Source organism: Tasmannia lanceolata, unplaced genomic scaffold, assembly GCF_043159265.1.
Source record: "Tasmannia lanceolata isolate RefF3 unplaced genomic scaffold, GAP_Taslan_0.1 ptg000015l, whole genome shotgun sequence".
NCBI classification, from domain to species: Eukaryota; Viridiplantae; Streptophyta; class Magnoliopsida; order Canellales; family Winteraceae; genus Tasmannia; species Tasmannia lanceolata.
Genome location: NW_027518692.1, coordinates 60043543 through 60059862, shown reverse-complemented (window position 1 = coordinate 60059862; position 16320 = coordinate 60043543). Strand labels below are relative to the sequence as shown.

At 38.1% G+C, this 16320-nt stretch overlaps 1 protein-coding gene across 2 annotated transcripts; it reads left to right on the top strand.

Moving 5' to 3' along the window:
* The first annotated feature begins 163 nt into the window (after window positions 1-163).
* On the top strand, window positions 164-10465 carry LOC143846337 (peroxisome biogenesis protein 3-2-like). 2 transcript variants are annotated; one of them, XM_077354769.1, is made up of 7 exons: window positions 164-623; window positions 842-910; window positions 1036-1235; window positions 1485-1609; window positions 6498-6625; window positions 7769-8008; window positions 9819-10465. In XM_077354769.1, exons 1-7 carry the CDS (start codon window positions 610-612, stop codon window positions 10075-10077), a joined length of 1035 nt encoding a protein of 344 aa, XP_077210884.1. In that variant the 5' UTR covers window positions 164-609; the 3' UTR covers window positions 10078-10465. The 2 variants fall into 2 exon arrangements, with proteins under 2 accessions (XP_077210884.1, XP_077210883.1); XM_077354768.1 differs by having other exon boundaries at window positions 749-910.
* The last annotated feature ends 5855 nt before the right edge of the window (window positions 10466-16320 follow it).

Sequence of the window (16320 nt, the reverse complement as noted above, 5' to 3'; positions counted from 1 at the left end):
CATGACAAAGCCTTAAGAATTGAAAGAAAAAGGCTTTCTTAGGAAAGCTCCGTCTAGCTGGAAACAGGGGCGGAGCTACATGTGGTCTATTGAGTTGGGCCAAGTCCTTAATACCTTAAAATTAGGTATTTCCACCCATATAAAAAACAAAGGATCAAACGAGAGCATACGAGACAAAGCCAGAAATAGTCTCTATTGAAGGGAAACAAGCGAGTCAAATACAAACGACTCACTTTTCAACGAGTCAAGCCGAGTCATAGTTTCTGAGCCCTACGTTCCAACAATTTCTCGTAATAATAATATCGCGCGATTGCTTGAATATAATTTCTTTGAAATCTGTGCAAAAAAAAAAAAAACGGAAAGGAAAATCAAATTACAAACTACCACACTGGCCTTCTTCTCTTCTATCTTACCAAAGACGAGGGTTTCAAAAGCTCTTCTGCTCTCTCACCTTTTATATTTCGTTTTTACTCGTGGGTTTTCTTTAAAACCCCATTAGGATAAACGACAATTATCTTCTTCCTTTCCATATATTTTGCTTCGAATCCAAATGGGTTTCAAGGGAATGAAGATATAATCATGGATTTCTGGGTTCCTTGACATCAAAACATGCTTTCTTTAAGGTTAGTTTGTCTTTAGTTGTCTCTATTTCCCTTTTATTCATCTGTGTTGTTTTAAATGATTTGTTTCTTTTAATTTGGGTCTTTTTTTTTGTTTGAATGGCTTGGTATGTGTTTAATAAAAACAGGGATTTTTGGAGAAGGCATAAAAGGAAGGTTTTTGTTTCTGTGGGAGTTTTAGGAAGTGGGTATGTTTTATATAAGCTTTATACTTCTCACAGACAAAGGCTTTTTGATTTGGAGAGAGAACATGATGTCGAGAGAGAAGCTGATGAACTTATCAAGGCCCAGTTAAGATCACTACTATCCCCAATGCCCTGTCGTTGTTTTTTTTTTTTTTTTCCATATTTTTGGGTTCATTTTTTGGGTTGCTCTATGTTAATTTTTATTTTTCCATTCATTTTTTGGTTAATAGATTGCAAACCCACTTTGAAAGCATTCAAAGAATATCAGATTCTATGACATTGCCATATGCAATCCACTATTTGCGTTGTCGGATATCCGAAGAGTTGGACCTTTCACAGTTGACAGAGAGGCTAAGGCAAGGGAAGGGTCATCCCAACACAATCACACAAAAGGAGAAGCTTGAGCTGTGGGAAAGACTCAAGATTCTTAGTATGTCATTGGTTAATGTTCACTTTTAATACCCATTTAAAAAAAAGTTCATTTTTTTTCTTTATATTCTCATTTAGTTACTAATTTTGCCTCGCCTCTCTGGACTTATTTATGATTCTTTCCCTTTTGAATTTTCTCATAATTTCAACATATAACTGATTGCATTTCAGCTATAAAAAGGCCTATTAGCTTTCTTTGAAAGTACTAGTTTTAAGGTTGAATTGGTTCCTTTTTCTTGTGGCTTGTCAGGTTTCACCAGAACATCATTGTCATTGTGGGCAATGACAGTGCTTAGCTTATACATAAGAGTTCAGGTCAACATCTTGGGAAGGCATCTCTACATCAACACAGCTCGGGGTTTGGGAAGTTCTCAAGTAGGCTAATTGCGTCTTTCTTTCTCTCTGAAAGTCCTATTATATTTATCTAGGATTTGTTTGTCTTTTATTTTGGTTCTAACACTTGTAACATGTGCTGCTTTACTTGAGCAATTGGAGTACATTCCTTTCTGAAACTGACTTCCTACGTGTCGGCGTCAGCCTTCGTGAGTTTTCTTTTTAAATATGCAGAAATGCAGAAGCAAAAACTTCAGAGTTTTCCCACTAGGTCTCTGTGCTGATAAAATGCTTAGATGTCCTTTAATTTTATGTTACAAGTTGGTCATTGGTCAATAACATGACTGACCAGGTAGTTTAGTGATGTTCATGTGACATGCAACTCCCAATGGCATTGGTAGTAAAGCTGACTTGCTTATGAATAAACTTTTGTTCAAATACCAGGTCGAACGATGATCATAGTTTTGAATTTCTATCGAAATGACCTGAAATGACCGGTATGTTTTCATTTCAATCAACATTGAAGCGTATACCGAAATTGAAATGCACACCAAAACTAAAACCATAAGTGTATTAATTGTATACTATATCCGCATGTGTTACATAATTATATTTATATGAATTGCATGTGAAGCGTGGTGAATTTATTATGAAAAATATTTATCTGAACTACTTTTGAAAAGCGGTATATACTAAATTATTATCAGTCATATGCAACAACGCATGTCACTAGGTGTTCAATAATGTGATTGGGTCTTGGTCTCTCACTCGGGCTTTCGATGAAAGGCAGGATATTGTGGCACCTTTACTTGGTGGCTGCCCTCAGGTCCTCATGGAAGGAAAGAAACAATAAGGTATTCCAACTGAAATTTCCAAGACGTTTTTATTTCTGTGGCGATTGTAACCAAACCAAAATTTAAGATCTTGATGATGTTATTGGGTCTTGGTCTCTCACTCGGGCTTTCGATGAAAGGCAGGATATTGTGGCGCCTTTACTTGGTGGCTGCCCTCATGTCCTTATGGAAGGGAAGAAACAATAAGGTATTCCAACTGAAATTTCCAACCGAAACCAAGACGTTTTTATTTCTGTGGCGATTGTAACCAAAACCAAAATTTAAAACCTTGATGATGTGATTGGGTCTTGGGCTCTCGGGCTTTCGATAAAAGGCATGATATTGTGGCACCTTTGCTTGGTGGCTGCCCTCAGTTCTTTATGGAAGGAAATAAAAAACAAGGTGTTCCAAGAAGTAATGAGGTCATGTAAGGCGATTTGTGCTTTGGTTTTCAGTCTGGCCATTGTCTAGGCCATGGCATTGAAGAGCTCTGCAGGGGGCCAACCTTAAAGGTAGTGTGATAATGGTGAATAGGCCAGCCTCTAGATGGGTCCCTCCTCCATTGGGCTCCTTTAATCTGAATTTTGATGACTCCCAGTTAGGGAACCCCGGCCAAGCCAGAGTGGGCGGGCTTATTCAGCATCACACTGGAGCAGCGGGACTGGGAGTGGCTTGGTTGGGGTTAACAAGGATTACAAACCCCAACACGGTTGAGTTTATAATGATTAGAGCTGGTGTAGAGTATGGGATAACCTTTTGCTTGAGCCACTGATTATCGTAGGAGACTCCAAGAATGTCATCTAGTGGCTGTGTCACCTTTTCAGTCCCTTGGAGATTTATTGTTTTCATTGAGGAAGTGATGGATCACCTAACCTAGGTGGCAGAGAAATTGTCTTCCATCATGACTGGGGATTGGCTAACAAGAGGTCAGATGAGCTTGCAAGAGAGGGAATTCATTTCCCATCCTTGACTATTTTTGACACTCCACGTTTAGGCTAATGGGCTTTTCTGTTCTATGTGCCATCTTTTTATCTGTTGCATGACTTCCTTGGTTCATGCTTTAGTTGTTCCTCCTTTTTTGAATATCTATATACATCCATTATTAAAATAAAAATAAAAATGAAGGTAAATAATGCTCTCTTTGCAGGATAGCTCGTGTGGTAGTTTCTGTGCATGAGGATTGCAGATGGGATGACTCTTGAATCAAAGATCAAAGTAGCACCATTGGCTCATTAGCATTAGATGAACCAAACAAATGTGGAGAGTATTTATTGATCCGAAAGATACTCGTATCACCTCTGGAGGTAATCGATGACAAGGTCAGAGTAAGAATGAGTTTCTACTCTACAATTTCCTCCAACCAAATGGAAACTGATGCAAGCAAGGTCTCACATACAAGCCTATAACTGAGAAAAGATGATTCAGGATAAGAAAATGGTTTGCCAAGATCCAAAAGTATACCCAAAGAGATTGAAACATCATACTAATGTTAATAGTGTGCACAGAGCTTTATTAGTCACAAAAAATGGTAGGCTTGGTCGTTATGATTTATAATGATTTTTTGTGGGTTTCATTTGGTTTTTTGGTATTGTTTAAGTAGGTTTTCGTAGGCTCCATGGATGAAATACACAAATAATGATTTTGGGAAATAATTTGGAATCTTTCCAATTTGAAAAGTTTCTAAGATCCGAGACGTCTCTTTGGGTTCTATTTGGCAACAAACGTTGCAGATGGGCTTAGAGTTTAGGAAAGTTAGAAAGTTAATTTAGAGGGATACAATTAGTTTTTTTCTTGGAATGTTTCCAATTAGTGAAAGGTAGTAGGCTGTTTTGGGCAGCAACACGTAATACATTTTCGGTAGTAGATTGTTTTGGGCAGCAACACGTAATACATTTTCGGTAGTAGATTGTTTTGGGCAGCAACACGTAATACATTTTCTATTTTATTTGGGTTTATTTAATATAAACGGTAGACTTTATTTAAGTTGATATAAGGGGCTGAAACTTTGTACCAATGATACGATTAAACTAGGTTTTAAGGTATTTTGGGCCTGTACGTCTCCCTCCCTCTCTCTTTCTATATTATATAATGTATAATGTTTTCTTGATGTGTTTTTTGGAAGTTTGATGAATAGTGACGAGTTTTCTCTATTTGGTTTTGGGTTTACCCAACTTTTCAAGTTTATTATCACTTTATTGATCACTTCGAGTAACAGGACCAAAAGCCGCTGCCTTACCACTTGGCCACGCCCCATTTAGATTTCAATTCGACAGCCTAATAAACACTAATATTGTTATTGGTTATTCGTCAATTCCAGCCCAAATATCTATGGAATAGGTTGTTGCTAGGATTCTATACGTGTAAATGGCATCCATCTATATTGATCCGGGAATCCGTTGTATTTTCATCTGATCTGTTCATTTTGATGTTCATAATTGATCATCAAATTTGCTTTTAGATTTCACCTGCATGTTCCACTCTAGATTAACCCAAGTGGGCAGATCCTGCTTCTAAGTTATACTTTAGTGGTGATGGCACCAAGTCACCAACCATGTAACATGGAGGTTAGGGTTCACAATCTTCACTCTTATTTGCAGAAAATCGAATGTTCCACTCTAGATTAACCCAACTGGGCAGATCCTGCTTCGAAGTTATACTTTAGTGGTGATGGCACCAAGTCACCAACCATGTAACATGGAGGTCAAGGTTCACAATCTTCACTCTTATTTGCAGAAAATCGAACAAAGAAAGAATCTTAGCATCATCAACTTTTGAGATGTATGGCTTAAGGTATTGTTAGTTTATAAACCACACAGACTTTAAGTGTTAGGCAGTGGCAGGAACATGAGGCTGTCATGGTACAAACTACAAAGCCTTGTGCCATAATGTTAAACCTAATATCAGTTTTGTGTTGGATACTGACCTCAACTAAGTAAGAGACCAGATTGATCCGGAAAGGCATGTAGTTTTTCCAAAAAAAAAAGAAAAAAAATGTCATGTATTCTCTAGTTCAAGAGCCCCTGTAGAAAGATTGATATGCACTTGTATGTGGGTGCATGTGTGTAAACCGCATCTGCTGGCATGTGCACTTGCAGTTATCACATTTGCACATGCAATTGCAGGTGCGTGTCCGTCTGTGAGCATGGATGCAGTTGTGCATGTGTGTGTTTTGGGTGGTGGTGGTGGTGGTCGCCCCGGGGGGGGGGGGGGGGGGGGGGGTTCTCTAACACCAATCCGCAAGTATTACGGCATGCATATCTGTATGTGTTTGCCTGGGTTAACGTGTCTTTTCCTTCTTTCAACTACATGGAGCTGGTAGGGATTGGATTCTTTATCCATACAATTTTGTACATTTTCTGAAAGTTCCTTTGTTATTGATCTTGAATGATGAACTGGCCATATGGTCATGAATCCTAAATCGCTTGAATTCCTGAGGATGTGGCGAGCCAATGGCTGTCCCCGTGCTTTTGTGTTTGGTTGCTGATTGTATGCTCTATCATTTCTGCATGTTAGAGTATAGCAAGGTAGCTAATGCTAGTCCATTTCATGCACATCATTTTGCTCTGAAATAGCAATTTACTGTAAATTGAATTGTTTCTCATCTTTACAATGGCATGCTAATTGCTGTACCTTCTATGGATGATTGCATACAATAGTGCATGTTTTCTGCCATTTTCAGTGTTCTTGACTCCTTTTACCTGTTTATCAGGGTTACCTTGTTACTATAAATGCTAGGGTGATATTTTCCCTGCATTGCATGCATACATGATACGCTGAGAAAATATCTTGATTGAATATTGTTTGGGCTACAGATCACCTAAAACTTTGCACTTGAAGTGATTCTATCATATGATTCCTAGCTAGTGAAGATTTATTAAGTTCTTTATATTATTTGTTGATGACCTATTGGGAAGATTGACCATTGCAAGGCGCTGTTGCTACATCATAATGCTTCTGTAATAAACCCTGTATAAGAGAGATTTTTCATGCGTCCGGGTTTCATAATCACATTGACACGTATGTTCTCTTGCTTCACGGCATATTTATTGATTTTGAGATGCTTTGTCATTAATGGTGGCTGTATTGTGGTCATGCAGGATGAAAATGACCCATTTGACAGGCATGGTCAGTATGAATTTCTTGCAACTGCTGATTATCTTTCCAATTATGGGTTGACTTCATTGATTCAAAACATGCAGAGAGCGGCAACAGAAGTTCTTAAGGAGTAAGTAAAATATTTACTGTCCACGTCCCATTCTTCTATCAGTTCTGTGAACTTTTGAATGACGAACTTGCTGCTAGCCTTATGAGAATGCTTTAGGGTCTGTGTGGATGAACTTGCTATAGAAGTAGAATGAAAGGAAAAGAGATTCCCATTTCTCTACTTTCCTTTTCCTCCTGATTTAAGAGGAAAGTCAAACAGTAAAAAATGGCTTGTATTTGGAAAAATTACAGCCATCAAGGATTGTCATGTGAATAGAGAGCTCAATTCTGCGAACCATGGGCTGTTCTGCAATCACCAGAAAATATTTGAGATGGCTTGAGACTCAAAATATTGGAAGAATATGGAACCAGAATTTTCTTAAGAGAGGACTTTTTCAGAATTTCCAAACCACCCCCCCCCCCCCCCCCCCCCCCCCCCCGGGTCTCTTTTCTCTCTCTTGTTTGGAGAGACATTTGCATCTTTCAATCATAGGGTTATATAGGGGTGCATTTTTGGACATTAAATTTCATTTGAGCAACTCCTAGTAACATGTTTCTTGGCCGCCACTGCCATTTTGCTCAATACTGAAGGATTCTGTTTTAATTTGGTTCATTGAGGATTTATGTTACCATAGTTAGTTTGTGAATGTGCTGTGACTGTTAGGTTTTGGTTCATCTCTCTGACATCAAAAAACGCTTAAATGGCAATGTGTTATACTGTGATCACCAGAAACATTTGAAATGGCTTAATACCCAAAATATTGGAAGAGCATGGAACTGAAATTTGTTTATTTTTTTGAATGATTGGAACTGGAATTTGTTTTGGGCAAGACATGAATTTCTTAAAGATAGGAACATATTTGTCTTTTTCTTCTTGATAGAAGCGAAAAAATGCATTTTTTTAGAAGGTTGCATTTCTGAAACTAAGAAATGGTGATGATGTTGGTGACAACAATGGCGGTGGTGGAAGTAATGGCAATAGAGGCAAGGAAAGATTGGTGAATCAGTGATAATTTTCTAGTGTCTGTTTTTTTTTTCTGAAGATAACTTTTTATATATACGGGGAAGCCACAATACATCACGAGGACGATACGTCCCACAATTTCCAGTGTTTGTTGACACCAGCATAAATTTGTATTACATATTCTTGTCATTTTCATGGCAGAAATCAGTTGGGGGATCCTTTCAACGTTCCTCAACTACGCAAAACTATCATACAGATACTGAAGTCATTCACGAGCGTGGGGGGCCCACATCACTGGATGACATACTTGCTTCCTGAAAATGTAATTGTGTATGGACAATCAGCAGCCACATCCTCCAATGATTTCTATGGTTCATCGATGCTTCCAGACATCAACAGACGTGAGCAACTCATGGCAGAGACACGTGCCGTTCTATCAAGGTAGGTAGGGCATTTTTTTTGTCCATATTAGCGGTATTTTGGAAATTACAAAGTACTGCTAATATCCTTTAAGAAAACAAAAAAAAAAAAAAACAGAAAAAACAAAGAAAACTTGAGATGGTCCAAGATCTACTTTCTTTTGTTTGGAAAGAGATGTGGGGGGGAAAACATCGGATCCAGTTAGGTACTTGTACCGAGTACTTGTTTGGAAAATGGATTAACTCATTAAAGTATATACTGCAAGAGTTTTTATATGGTGCCCGAGCGTGAGGTCCAGTGTAGGACTTACCACCCTTGATATTTGCTCCAACAGCAGCCCTTTTTTTTAAGAGGCTGCTGTTGGATCAAATATCAAGGGCGGTACTTTTGTAGTACCACCTGCACTGGACTTCACGGCGTGCAAAGTATTATGAAGGGAGGAAGCTTGCAAGTTGTCAGAACACTTGGTAAAAGGAAGATATATCTGCACTCATCTCTCATATCTTTATTTTAAACTTCTCTAATTGCAGTTGATAGCTTTTTAGGAATTGTAGCTACTAATGAGAAAAGTGTAAGCCAGAGAGGGGGGTGAATATCAGAAGAAGGAGTTGTATATCATCTCCCATTGTAAAATTATTAAAAAAAAGAAGGGGAAGAGTTCATAAAAGCATATTTTCCATTAGAAACTCTAAAACATCTCAAAAAATACAAGTTTTATTTTCAAAAACGAATTCGATGAAGATATTTCTATTTGGGAATGTATATCCGCACCCCCTTCTGTTGATATTGGCTCTCAAGCCTCTCATCTCTTTATTTTAAACTTCTTTGATTGGCAGTTAGATAGCTTTTGAGGAATTGTAACAGCCAGTGAGGAAATTGTAAAAAGCATCCAAAAAATACAAGAACTAATTTTTTCAAAAAACAAATTTAATGGATATCTCTTTATTTATTATTTTTGCAGTATAACTGAATTATTGAGTTCTTTCTCCTTTCAATGAAACTCTGGTTTACATAATTAATATAAAATTTTGGTTTACGAAGATTCTATGATGGTACTTTTTGGGCTACTTCTATTTTTGTTGCTTTATTTTTAAATTTACAGGCCAAAAGCTTCTTTTTTGGTCAAATCCTATTAATTTTTTTAAAAAAAAAGTTTCGGCTGCAGGAAATTTGTGAAATTTTACCGTGTGATAGTTTTCAGAAATTTATATCCCTTTTCTAAAATATCACTTTCTCTTGTGTAATTCATGCTTTCAATATGCTCATGATTATTGGAATTTTTTGAGAAAATTTTCTTTTCTGTTCAATTTTAGTAGGTATAACTCTGCAAGCTCAGCTGTTTTCTGTAGACTTTTGGCAAGTTAATTTCTTAATCTGTTATTATTAAAAAAAATCCCATGTCAAAACTTCTTTGCAAACTATTTTGTGATTTTTGGTGAATTTAACATGAAATCTTTATTTAGGTTTTATATCTTTTTTTCCTTATTTGGCTATTGTTAGAATATACATGTACTTATGGTGATATAATTTTCAGTCCACAATTCATAGTTGATAATAAATGACACTACAGACTGTACACGACCATGTTTTGGTATTGGGGTGAACTCACCTTCAGATTTTTTAGAATTTTAATAGCCTTTAAGAGCTGGTTAAATAATAAAAGTAGAAAAGACAAGGTTAGTTCGCCCCATTATCAAAACATGGAAGTGCGAATATCAGTAGCCTAAATCAATGGTCTTCTTTTTGTGAAACTGACTATTTCATTTCTAATTTCTGCAAATCTGAACAGAATTATTCTGCATATTTCTTCTTGTGTTCATTTTTCTTACAGTGCTGATTTTGGGAACATCATGGATATATCCTTGAAGAAGGTGGTGGATGTGTTGATGGAGGAAATTGGGTTGGAGGAGAGAGGTGGCGGCCCCTCATCTGGCATTGCGCTGGCCAAGCTCTTGCCACACGTTGTGCAATTGGGTCCGCAACTGCTTGAGGAGCCGAGCCGAAACAAGTTTATTCAGATAATCCGAAGCTTGCCGGAAGTTGAACTGTTCTATACACTGCTCTATGCAAACATGCCTCCGTTCTCTTGAAATATCCCAAGAGAATAGGACACCACCCTCATATAAAAACTCAAGAATGAAAGAGAGATAATTTTTATGATCTCATGAAAAATATGACAGTGATTGGATGCTAGAAAATTTGAACATAGGCCTTTTGTTGGGTGGTTTCAAACTACAACAAGAATCAAGGTAAGGAAATAGATGGATTGTTTAGGCTTGTTATTTATTTGTTTGCTTTGTAATGATAAAGGCAGCATCATTCAAATATTTTGTAGATTTGTAGATTTGTATTGCTGTATTAGTTGCTTTCTTTTAAATTCCCCACATTCACTATGCTAATGCTTGTCTATTGCTGGTGTTTTGTACTCCAAGAGACAGAGTTTTGGCCTGGATTTAATGAGAAACTATTATTAAGGCATTTCGAGGTGCGGCAGTTGCATGAGAGAGCAGCAACCTCAGGTGTAGACTTGGCAAACGGGTGGGTCGGGCCGGGTCAACCCGCGGGTGATGCGGGTGCGGGTCACACGGGTCGGGTGAGGAAATGACCCGCATTTTTGTGGGTCAGAATTTAGGATACCCACGGGTCACCCGCAAATTCAAACAGTTGCTTATTTTAGGAAATGTTATCACTGGATTTTGAAGAGGGAGGTATGGCCGGCACCGTGGGATGATCCAAACCGTCCATTAGATGGCCCACAGGCTAAATAGGTGTTGCCCCAAAAATCATTTCAATAGGTTGATCTTAACCCTCCGATCTATAGGGGGTTAGGATCAAGTGATCAACCCTCTAACATTCAAATCGGAGGGTTGGGCCTATGGTGCTAGCCATAACCTATTCAGGCATCAAACCCTTAAAAAATAGATTAGCATGACAAAATCACCATCCTTGGCATTAGAAAAAAAGAAGCCATCTAACTAGATTAGCATAACAAAATCACCACCCTTAAAAAAGCGGGTGCCCGCGGGTTGACCCGACCCGACCCGCGGGTTAGTTTTGACGGGTCACTAAAACTAAGAACCGTGCCCGCAAATTTGCGGGTGGGTCGGGTTGACCCGTGGGCACGGGTCGTATTTGCCAGGTCTACTCATGCAACAGCCCATCCGCCAAATGCCTCTCTGCTATGGTTCCTAGCAAATCCCTTCCTAATATTTTGGTATACAAAATATTTCTTGCATTTTCTGAGTTTTCCAAAAAAAAAAAAAAAAATCTTAGTTGGGCCAATTCCAAGTTTTATTTTTTTCCAACTGTCAACAAACAATATCAGCCGTCCGATTTGAAGACTTAAAAACGAGATTCAGTGTTCTATTTTTTTTCTTTCTCTGCAGTGGTTAGAATTGTCCGATCCTAATGATCTTCCGGCTGTGGCAAATCCATTGTAGAGCCAACCAAAAGAACGGTCCAGATCATTCTGGCCCTATATGATCTAACAACCACACCCCCTCACATGATATAAATTATTTGAGTACGTACGTAACACTTTGATTTCAAAAGAACATGCATCACATTATCTGTTACATATAGCGAAATTACAAATATGCCTAGAACATACAGAGCCGATTGTCACCCTACATGGTAAGAAAATGGATTAAATTCAAACACGTGAAATAAGAAACGATTATTCTTCTTGCAAAGTACAGATTAAAAAATCCTCTTCCACGTATGGACCTGTAAATAAATAAAAAACATGTATTAGAATAGAAGTGGAAAGGAGAAAAAGTAATGATAGTTAAGAGGGCATATAATAAGGGGGGCTCCCTTCAGTCCAAGACGAGACAGCACGAACCAAACTCGGCTCCTACATCGTTCGATCAAAAGCACATCGATTCCCAGCCGTTGGATGTGTTCATGAACCAACGAGTTAGCAGCGGGGATCGGCTTAAAACTATCTTGGACTGGACTGAAGGGAGCTCCTTTCTCTAAAACCCTAGAAACCAATTGCCCTACACATAAAAACTACTAACAAAGAAAGTAAAGCTTATTACTTAAACATTTCAATCAAAACAGAAGACCCAATACAAAAAATTTGATAAATTAGAAATTTCCACTAATTCTAAGATGAATTACAACGACAATCAATCGGTGCTTATATAGAGCACTTACATGATAAGGATAGAAAGAAGGTTATGATAAACATGGAGTGAAATAATTAAGAATATAAATATTCTAATCTTACCTAATTACTAATTTAATCTAACTGCTTAATCTAGCCAGGTTAACTCATTTGAACTACTTGCCTAATCTACCACTAAGATGATCTAACGGTGAAATCTCACATATTCTAAAAAAATTAAAAAGAAATCCAAAGAGCTTTCTGATAAAGAAGCCCACAAGAATTGAAAATTTATCAAAAGCAGTGAAATCTAATAAGAATATAGAACAAAAAAAAAAAACTTTCTAAACCAGAAAGAAGCGAGATGAAAAAACTTCATGCATGCAAGAAGAGGGAGGAGTTAGTCCAAGGAAAGAGGAGACGATCGGCGATTAAATAGATGGAAAGCAACGACAGAGAAATCTATAACAGGCTGTAAATTAGATTTTGAGCAGGAAACAAAAACTGTTGTATATTCCCATCAGTACATTCCTTTTCAAATCAAAATTCCTTCAATCGCTTCTTTATTTTTTTCGTATTCTGCTTCAATTCCTTTTTCTGAATTGTTTTTTCTTTGGTGGAGCCTAAAAAACAAATGACTTAGATCAACTAATACTTTGGACTATAATGTACATTTTTTGGTTAGTCACGGCCCTCCACACTATCAAAACCCCACTTTTCAAATATTGATACGAGTTTTTATACCGACATGCTCATAAATCATAATCAAGGTGTGAGTGTGATGCATGAGGCCCACTTCATAGGATGATCCAAACCGTTCATTTGATGGATGGCCCACCGCGTAAATAGGCCGTGCCCTATAGATGATGATCCTATCCTATCCCTTCTATTTATAGAGGTTTCTATAATGTGCAGTCTCTTTTCAAATCAGAAGGTTAGGATCATCCTACAGAGATGATATGGTACGCTCTATTTACCCGGTGGCCCATCAAATGAATGGTTTGGATCATCCTGGGAAGAGGACCCCACTGTACTACGTAGACCTGGCAAGAATTAACCCGGACCCGCAGGTCGACCCGGTCCGCCCGTAATTTCCGGGTCCGGGTCAACATTTTGTCACCCTTTCCTAAGCTGACCCGCGGGTCAACCCGGCCCGTCAAAACTGGTCCGGGCCGGGTGGACCCGCTGGTGCCCTTTAAAAAAAAAACCAAATACTTTTTGGGAGAGGAATAGAGGATATGTGACGAAAATACTAAAACCATGTGAGGGTATTTTCGCCAAATCAGTAAAATACATCCCAAGTTGAGCTGTCGTTAGTGATCCTGAGTACCGAAACTACCCTTCCTTTTGTAGATAAGTGATTAAATTCTTTCATGGTGGGTTAGGACAGTTTGGTCATTGCAAATTTTCCTCTACCTTTTGTAGAAAAATTATCCTCGACTTTTTTGAGAGAAGTGATATATTCGGCACATGTATGACGCGTGTCTTAGCATACGGCACGTGGCAGTGGCATAGAAGTTTTTGAAAAACAAAACAAACGTCCATTATAATAACCGGGTGACCCGCGGGTCGACCCGGCCCGTACGGGCCAGGTACGGGTCCAAGATGAGTGACCCATACACATCATATAAATTACTTTGTTTCTTTTTTTTTTATCGGCTGCTGGGACCTTTTTGAGAATTGTGCAATGGCTCATAGATTTGTTTTTTCATTTTTCCTCTTTTGCCTTGCCCTTTTATTTCTCAATTTTCCTTATTGAGCTCTTCTGTAGGTTACGTTTGTAACCATGAAATTTCTTTTCATGTAATATACTAATATGGGATTTGCTAGCAAATCCCTACTAATATTAGATGGTTTGCTAGTAAATCCCTACTAATATTAGCTTAACAAGTAAAAAGAGGGTTAGAGAGAGTTAAAGCGGCTGAGTGAAGAGACAATGCAAATCATGGTTTAAAATTTCTGAAATTCAGATTTCGGCAGACGCCGAAACAGCACATACCCGAAACAGTACTTTATTTAGATACTTAACGCATTAGTTATGGCAGTGCACGGGTCAATACAAACAGCGCCTAGTATCCATCATTTACGGTTGGGACTAGTGGGGTATCTAATCTCATTCGCTCCCCTAGTTATTCCGGTTGTTCGACCGTGGAATTCCATTGTTTCGGTATTTCCAGAATATGAGTGTGTTGCTTGTTATGATTGATCCTATTGATAGTACAGAGAATGGTCTGTCATCTCGATCGAGTTGCTGAAATTTCATCATCAATATAATAACATTTTTTAATTGGTGTACTTGATTTCGACCGACGGTGGGGTTCGAAACGGGTACCGGAACCGAAATTTAAAACCATGATGCAAAGTATCACGGACATTAAAACTCTCCTATTGAGAATTGTTTTTGTTTTACCCATTTTTCAGTCACTTCTCATCCTCTCCTCGCTCATACCCATCAATTATCTTCGTCTCCCGCATTGCTTGCCCTCCTCTCCCACCGCTTGATAAACCAATTTTCAATGGAAAAAACTTTCATGCTGCCAACCAAGGTCTTACGTGATTTCTTTTTCTTGATTTGATTTTGTGTACGTACAGCAGTTCCTGCAAATGTGCAACGAAAATAATTTCTTAAAACAATTTCGTCTAGTCATTTCGCTGTCTCCTCTTCTCTTGATAAATTTCAAATTTTTAAGTAGCCGTATACAGTGTAATTATTCAAGTTCGTTTTCTTTTCTTGCCTCTACTTGAAAATACTTTAGACTTTCCTTATTTGGGAACTGTTTAGGTTCGAACCCGTGACCCCGTGACACAACGTAACTGATTTCTGTCTAAGTCTCCACCGTACACGTGTACAGTGATTGATGATGACAAACGTCCCAACCCTTGGACTGGTGATTTGTTGTTTCTCAAGTGTGTGATGGATCTGAACGAATAAGTAAATAACAGATCTAATATGGGGCCCATGATTATCATATCCATGGACACGTGGAGGGTGCTGATGAATAGAAGACAATTTGGGTTGCCGTCCCGTGGCTTTGTTAATTACACAAAGATGGAGGCCTTCAGATGTTTTCCTGGTTGAAGATGGATGCTGGAGGGAAACTAATATTTGTGAAAAGGGTGTTACTAGGGACTTTCCCAGAGAGACATTCTGTCGCTGGCTGTTGCATGAGAACAGGTTTACTTTTCAGCAGATTTTGTATTATTCGTTTGATTATCTGAGGTGGCTGCGCTCTCATGCAACAGCGAGCCACGAAAGGCCTTTATGCAAAAGTCCATAGCAAATCCCTTGTGAAAATGTAACAACTAGAAAAGGCGAGTGACACTGGACTAACATGTTTTAATAATTGCACAAAGTCAGCTTGTCTTTTCTATCTTAAATTGGTTCAGAGAGCTTACTGAGAACTGTAATAACCTTCTGTTTAAATAATAATAGACAATAGTTAGTACAAAGTACAATTAATAAAGCATGTTAGTGCCAAAGAAAAACATAGCTTTTCTGGCTTAAAGCTTCGTTCAGGGGTTTGATACAAAAAATAAAATTTGTAATACCATACTTAAGCATGTGATGTGACGACAAAGCATTTTCTTGAAGGCTCTGTTCACTTCTTTTCCCCGGAAAGGAAAAGAAAGGATTTCATTTTCCTTTCCTTTCCAGGTGACATGGCAGAAGGGAAAGGAATGCAGAGGAAAATGCTTCGTTTTCCATGGAAAGTCTCTTTCCGATATATTTAATCGGAAAGCAAATCTCAAGTAACAGGGAAAAAGTCAATTTCCACATCACTTTTAGCCTTTACATAAGAAATTCCACATCTGATAATAGTTTTCCCTGGAAAAGAAGTGAACACAGAAATTCTGTCTTGTCAAGGTCTTGTCAGGGAAAAAAAAAGTTTTTCCAGGAAAAACAACACCAGGGAAAAGAAGTGAACAAAGCCGAAATGAATCCGTTCCTTTATGAGATTTCTTTACAACGAATCTCCTCGTTTATGAGATGAGGTTATCCATGAATAATTACCAAGTTGTATGAGATGACTTAACGGGTGGTTTAAGCTCTGGTTTTCCAAATATGCTATTTAATGTTACTAGGGAAATGATATCAGCACAACCATGTGTTGATATTTTCACTAACTAATCTTGTCTATTTGTATTTAAAGAGAAATTATATGATGCCGGACCGTCAAAATGTAAAGGGCAAAAGAAGACAAAACCTGCCTTGGTTTTTGAA

What these genes read in the sequence shown, in the direction of transcription:
- LOC143846337 (XM_077354768.1), top strand. An exon ending in GGAAAGACTCAAGATTCTTA is followed by an intron (nt 1,236 to 1,484) that starts GTATGTCATTGG and finishes GTGGCTTGTCAG; the next exon opens with GTTTCACCAGAACATCATTG. An exon ending in GCAACAGAAGTTCTTAAGGA is followed by an intron (nt 6,626 to 7,768) that starts GTAAGTAAAATA and finishes TTTTCATGGCAG; the next exon opens with AAATCAGTTGGGGGATCCTT.